The 7,302-nt window shown below is 51.4% G+C and overlaps 1 protein-coding gene across 1 annotated transcript; it reads right to left on the reverse strand.

Annotated features, from left to right (window-relative positions):
* Window positions 1-273: 273 nt before the first annotated feature.
* On the reverse strand, window positions 274-5,653 carry LOC121502749 (uncharacterized). Its single transcript, XM_070285504.1, has 2 exons — window positions 4,985-5,653; window positions 274-4,902 (listed from the first exon to the last, which is right to left on the reverse strand). Exons 1-2 carry the CDS (start codon window positions 5,651-5,653, stop codon window positions 274-276), a joined length of 5,298 nt encoding a protein of 1,765 aa, XP_070141605.1.
* Between the last annotated feature and the right edge of the window lie 1,649 nt (window positions 5,654-7,302).

Here is a 7,302-nt window from a genome sequence, read left to right on the forward strand (position 1 = left end):
AAGCAGTTGGGGCAGTACCGGTGACCGGTTGGCGACACTTCTTCAGCGGATGAATCTGGTTGCAGACTCGGCATCGGTAGGAATTGGAACCTCGCGAACATCTGCGCTCCAGTGCGATGGCGCTGCGTGGACGTGGAGACATCGTGCTGCTATTACTGTCGGAATAGGACGGAGATAAAAAAAATAATCGAAATAAGTCATAAGCACTCGCAAGTCGAGACACGAACAGGAGCTACGGAACGGCACATTGACATAGAACATTGAGGCCGGTGGCTATTGGGGACCGGCGAAAGCTTCCGTCGGAAGAAGGACGAGCTTCGCTATGGGACGCTTAATGAGTCCCCGCGCCGTGCGGATGTCGACCACACGGACATGACCATCGGCTCCGGGAAAGACCGCATCAATCCTGCCTAAACGCCACTCATTGGACGGAAGGTTGTCCTCCTTGACAACCACCATGTCCCCGAACTGAAGATCCCTTGCCGGGGCTCGCCACTTATTCCGCTTATGGAGTTCCTTCAGGTACTCCTCCTTCCATCGTAGACGAAATTGTTGATGGAGAGCCTTCAGATGTTGCCAGCGATTTATAATGGATGTGGTGACCCCCTTGATCTCGGGTTCAACCACGGCGAGGAGAGGGCCTCCAACTAGAAAGTGCCCAGGAGTAAGCGCCAACAAGTCGGCGGGGTCTTCGCACATTGGAGCGAGCGGACGCGAATTCAGGCACGCTTCGATTCTAGCCAGAAGGGTGGCAAGCTCTTCAAATGTGTACTTTCGCGTGACCGTAGACTTGTAAAACAAGGTTTTGAAGTTTTTTACGCCTGCTTCCCACAAGCCTCCCATGTGGGGTGCTCCCGGAGGAATGAACTGCCAGAGCAGCTGGTGGTGACTATAGGCCCCCGTCACAGCCTCTTTGAGAGCGTGGAGAAAGTCTCGGGAGAGTTGGGCAGCCGCCCCTACGAAAGTCTTTCCGTTATCCGACTGCACTTGACGAGAACATCCTCTTCGAGACACGAAACGGCCGAAAGCGGCGAGAAACTTTTCCGTAGTAAGGTCGGACGTAGGCTCTAAGTGAATGGCCTTAGTCGAGAAGCAAACGAACACCAACACATACCCCTTGGTGATGAGACAGGCTCGTCCCGTATAATTTTTGATGTCGAAGGGAGCAGCGTAGTCCATGCCGGTATATGCGAAAGGACGCGAGAAGGAGGTCCGTTCCTTTGGCAAGTCTCCCATGAGTTGCGTTTGCAACTTCCCTTTGTGGATGACGCAGACCTTGCACGAATATATGACCGACTTACCCAATTTCCTCACCCTCGGGATCCAGAACTTGGAACGGATCAGACGGATCATTGGCTGATTGCCGCCGTGCAGCGTTATTCGATGCGTAAAATGGACGATGAGTCGAGACAGATGGCAATCGTAAAGGAGGATAATGGGATGTCGCTTATCGTATTGGAGAAGCTCGGAAGTTGTAACCCGGCCGCATGCTCTCATGAGCCCATTCGAATCAAGGAACGGGTTCAAATTTTGAACCAGACTGGAGGTTGGAATTTGTCGCTTTTGGCTTAAACAGCCCATCTCAAGGACGAAGTGCCTGCGTTGCGTCACGGAAATAAGAAGTAACTCAGCTGACACGATTTCAGAAGCTGTTAAATGATCCTCTACCGACGACAGGAGCTTCCGCGAGCGCTGGATGAAGCGATGGACGTAGGGGAGAACTCGCAACGCCTTATCGAGTGTGGAAAAACGTTCAAGAATGTCTTCAGGCGGAACCTTCGCCACATGGACCTTGACTGCTCGCTTCTCGAGGTCAGTTATAGGGGAGACATCGCCGTGCAAGGGCCACTCGCTTCGGGGCCTTCGCAACCAGGCCGGCCCATGCCACCACAGTTGGCTGTCCGCGAGGTCTTGGAGCGCTACTCCCCGGCTGGCGAGATCTGCCGGGTTGTGCTCGGAGCGAACATGTGCCCACTTCTCCACTTCGGTAAACTGGGTGATCTTGGTCACCCGATTTGCCACGAACGTTGTCCAGTGACACGCCGGCTTATGCAACCAGGCGAGAACAATTGTAGAGTCCGTCCAACAGTGCAAGGCGGACGCAGGCCCGGGCATCTTCGGAAGGATGGCGGCCGCCATCTCGGACAAGAGCAAGGCTCCGCACAATTCGAGCCGCGGAAGCGACAACGTTTTTACTGGGGCCACACGCGTCCTTGCCGTCAGTAAGGTCACCTCTACCGTGGACCCAACCTCCACCCGGACGTAAATGGCGGCACCGTACGCCTTCTGGGATGCGTCGCAGAATCCATGATGCTCGATGCTCAAATGCGGTCGGAACGTGACCCATCGGGGAATACGAATATTGTCAAGTGCGGAGTAATTTTCCAGGAAGTCAATCCATCTTTGATACAAATCTTGAGGAAGAGTATCGTCCCACCCTAGATCCTGGAGCCAAATGTCCTGCATGAACATCTTTGCCCGGACAACGAAGGGGGCTAGCCAGCCTGCCGGATCAAAAAGTTTGGCAATTTGAGATAGGACCTGACGCTTGGTGAATGACGATTCCGAGACCAATTTTGGCGGAATGAAGAAAAACTCGTCGGACGTCGCTTTCCACCGCACGCCGAGAGTTTTAGCCGTGCTCTCAGAGTCGAGCTCCAGAAAATCGGAGTGAAGGAGATGGTCACTCGGGATGTTGGCCAAAATCGCCTTATCATTGGAGGTCCACTTTCTGAGTGGGAATCCCGCCGAACTCAGGGCACCCTGGAGCTCGCGGATAGCCACGTGCGCCTCAGTTCTGGAGTCGGCACCCGCGAGGACATCGTCGACGTACATAAACTGTCGAATGATCCGACTGGCCCGCGGATACCTCGACTCTTCGTCGTCGGCGAGCTGTTGCAGGACTCGGATCGCTAAGAAAGGGGCACAGTTGACTCCGAAGGTGACCGTTTTCAATTCGTAGTCACGGATTTCCCCCTCAGGATTGCGAAATAGAATGCGCTGAAACGGTGTATGGTTGGGGTCTACCCAAATCTGTCGATACATCTTCTCGATGTCGGCATTGAAAACGAACCTAAAGTATCGCCACTTTAGGATTTGAATTGTGAGGTCGGACTGTAACACCGGGCCCGCGTGGAGAATGTCGTTAAGGCTTGTCCCGTTTGCGGACGGGCTAGAGGCGTTGAAAACCACCCGCACCTTAGTGGTTGTGCTTTCGGGCTTGAGAACTGCATGATGCAGAAGGTAATAAGTAGCGGAACGGCTCTTCGGAGAAACTTCGGCCATGTGGCCTAAGTCGAGGTATTCTTGGATTACCGAGTCGTATCGGGCCTTGAGGGGAGGATCCCTTTTTAGGCGCTGTTCGTTACGCAGAAACTGAGCCAGAGCGAAGGATCTTGAAGATGAGAGCTCGGAACCACCATGCTCAGGGTCGCGCAAGGGGAGCGTCACAACGTACTTGCCACAACTGTCCCTGCGGGTAGTTCGGACAAAATTGCGTTCACAGACAGAATCAGACTCGGAGACGATCTGTGAGGGCCCTTCCTCTACTTCCCAAAATTTGGTGAGGAGCTGGTCCAGCGAGTCGTCGGAGCCGCAGGTGACCCGTGTAGAGAAGGCGGACACATTTCGGGGGGCATTCGGAGATATGGGACCTGTCAACACCCATCCAAAAATGGTTTCCTGGCCGAACAGAGAACCACAAATATTCGCCTTGGAGTTGCCTAGGAGGACTGACGGAAGAATGTCGGCTCCTATCAAGACATCGATGTGGGAGCTCTCAAAGAACTTGGGGTCCGCAAGAGGTATGTCAGGAAGCCCCTTCAGAAAGTCTGGTGGGACGGGGTACGAAGGCAGACTCCCGGCCAACTGCGGAAGGACATACGCTGCCGTTTCCAACTGCAGTCCGGGTCTGGAAGGCGCTCGAATGGAGAAATGGCAGAATTTCGTAGACTGAGCGGCAATGGTTTGGTTAAGGCCGGAGACTTGGGCTTGAATGGTCTTGAATGGCAGTTTCACGAGGTTGAATAGCCTCTCAGTAATAAATGTCGCCTCGGAACCAGAGTCAATCAAGGCACGCGCTTGGAAAGTGCACCCCAGATGGCAAATGTCGACGAGAGCGGTGCCCAACAGGACGGCCTTTGAGCCGGAAGCGAAGCACACTTGTACGTCAGAGTGATCTTCTGAAGTGCTCACGTTTCTCGGGGAATCCGCGGGCCGCGGCCTCGCTGGCGCAGACGGAGTCGGAGCGGTCGCGAATGGATTACCACGATGCAGGAGGGTGTGGTGACGGCTGTGACATGTGAAACAGCTATGGGCACTTGTACAGTCCCGCTGCTGGTGCCCTCGTGCGAAACAATTCAGGCAAAGCTGCTTCCTCTTGATGTAGTCGGAGCGACCATTCACATCCATTTCCAGGAAGCGCGGACATACACGAATAGGGTGGTTTTCCCTGGAGCAAAGATCGCACCCTCTTGGGGCTGGAGTCACTCGGGCCTCATACGAGTTGAGCCGGCGCGCAGGGGCGCTTGCAGGGGTCGATCGGGGGGGAACCTGCCCAGAACTGCTAGGCCTGATATCATCGATCGCCTCTAGAGTACGGTGACGCTCGGTCAAAAACGAGTTCAGCTCGTTCCAGGTCGGAATTTCGGCCTTGTTGTGTTGTTGCTCCCACATGGACAGTGTGGTTTTGGGAAGTTTTGTGGAAACCATGTATACCAGGAGACAATCCCAGGTTTCGACTTGGATGGAGGACATAGATAAGGCTGTTAGGCAACTCTGGATGGTGCCTTGCAGCTCTTTCAGAGCGGCTCCTGACTCTTGGGGGACTGCTGGAAGGTTGAATAGGATCTTCAACTGGCTGTTGACGAGCAACCGCCGATTTTCGAACCGTTCGGTGAGGCTCTGCCATGCGGAGATGAACCCTTAATTTGTAAGAGGGGCCTTCGACACAATGGCATGTGCATCGCCACTGGTCTTTGACAACAGGTGGAACAGCTTTTCCACCGGTGTGAGACGCGAATTCTGGATATAGATCGCCGTAAAAAGGTCTCGGAACGTTGGCCACCGAATATAGTCCCCAGTGAAGACTTCGGTGTCCACTGGTGGCAGACGACAACCCGTAGAAGGGGGTGGGGGGGCTACTGGCGGAAGCCTGTGTGGGTTGGAAGGCGGCCTTGTCAATTATGTCCTGCAGTTGAAACACACACTTCGAAAACACAGAATAGCAGTAGCTATACTTCGCTTCTAGCTCTGATGCAATGGTCGTAGGGTCGTCGGATTCGTAGCTTTTCTCAACCTTTTCCCACAGGGCCCGAATTTTGTCCCAGTGGACTTGGCACATGCCAGGGGGCAATCTGTCCGTGTCAGGGGCAGCCAGAGTGTGCAGGTTAGCCGCGAAGTGGCTAACACGGTCTGTGATGGCAATAAATTTCTTGAGGGCAATATCTATCGCCTTTTGAGCCATCTTGGACACGGATCGCGTAGATCTGGATGAGGTACTGGGGGCAGTGTCGAGTGCCTCTTGACCTTTTGCCCTTGGAGTGGCAGTGGCCGCCTTTGGCTTTAATTGATCAGGCCGCGGGGATCCGGACTGGGACCCTTCCAGAGTAATTGCTGGAATCAAAGGAGTCTGTTCCTCGTCTCCCGTGGGCATTCTTGAAATCGAATGGGTCGTGAATCAGTTGGTCGCCGCAGGAAATCCACACGGATTGCGAAGGAAAGACGACCCAACTCTGGTTCGCGGAAAGCCAGTGGACACAGCACCAGTGACAAGAAAAAATGTCAACGGCAAGCGAAAAGAAATTTCTCAGCGGAGAAGTTCGGCAACGAACCACAAATGATGGATGGGAAGCGATTGCAGCGATTGCTGCTGCTGGCCGAATTAGTGCTGAATGTCGGACCCGGGCTTTGGATTTTAGGAGTCAATTGTATATTTATATGTATATGTATATTCCGTGGTTCGGACGTGGAGCTCTTATGTAGAATTGGAAACTTTCTTTATTAATTATATTCCGTAATAAAGAGAGGAAAAAAGTAATTTTTAATATTGGAAATAATTTAACGTGAAGTATTTAATTACTGACACGTAATTACCACAGCGCCGAAAAGGCTGAATTAAAAAAATCACCCGCGTTGACTTGAAACAAAAAAAAAGAATTAATTTTTAGTGTTGGAAATAATGGATAAGAGTATTTAATTAATTGCACGTAACTACGCCGGCGCCGAAAAGGCGGAATTAAATAAAAAAAATACCCTTGGCGCTAGCTTGGAAAACGCACTGTATTATGCCGTCGGCACAGCCGTGCATAAGCTAGGCGCTTACGAGAGATAAAGGCACAGAAAACCGAAACAACAACAACACCAGCGCGGCTGATGCGGCGGTCAGCGCGGGAATCCGAAACTAACCGTAAATCGAAGTTTGGTTTTGCCGTCGGCAAAACACCGTATGAGCGAAGAGTTCAGGAGCGAGAACAAAGCGGAACGCAAAAAAAAAAACAACAACAAAAACGTCTGCTGCGGCGGTTGTGCGGATTTGGAGAAATAAACACTTGCACTTGAATTTCGAATCTTGGTTATTTTCGTTTGTTGGTTTTATTGTTATTTAATTCCTATATGGGCGGGCAGAAAATATAATGACATATGTATGTATGGAGTTGGATACGCATGCAAAAATATATGTATGTATATGGTTGGATGTATTTGCACAGTGGAACACCGCTAACGGCACTGCGGCGGCGTACAACAAAAATATATAGTTGAGGCAGAAAAATATTTATATATGGACAAGCAGAGCGGATTTGTGTGGGGGCATGTGTTGGATGCTTCGCCTTATGGTACAGTGGGAGCACGATGAGTGGACTGTATTTTAGAATTTGGCATATAAAAAAAACACTGCAGGCCGGTGAACTTTGCGTGGAGAAAAAAGACGAATGGCACACAAAAAAAATATAAATATATATTGACCCTCGGCGTATATGAATTGAGGTTTTTTTTGTTTTGTGTTTGATCTATTTTATTTGATCTATTTATTTCACCACACAAGTTCACTTTAGTTCGGCGGAGACGGACTTGCACAGAGTGTATGCATAAGTTTTCACACGGAAGTATGTATGTATGTTGATGCACATATGCCTTAACCGTTGGCAAGTGGAGCGGAGAAGCGAACGGAGAAAACGGCAGGCAATATGGCGATCACACAAAACGGAGACGGATTGAAAAAAAAATTGACGGGAGAAAAAATTCGGAATAAATGGATTTTTCCTCAGACTGCCGTCGTGTCGGAAAACTCGGATCTGGAGTTGA

This window comes from Drosophila kikkawai, chromosome 3L (assembly GCF_030179895.1).
Source record: "Drosophila kikkawai strain 14028-0561.14 chromosome 3L, DkikHiC1v2, whole genome shotgun sequence".
Taxonomy (NCBI): domain Eukaryota; kingdom Metazoa; phylum Arthropoda; class Insecta; order Diptera; family Drosophilidae; genus Drosophila; species Drosophila kikkawai.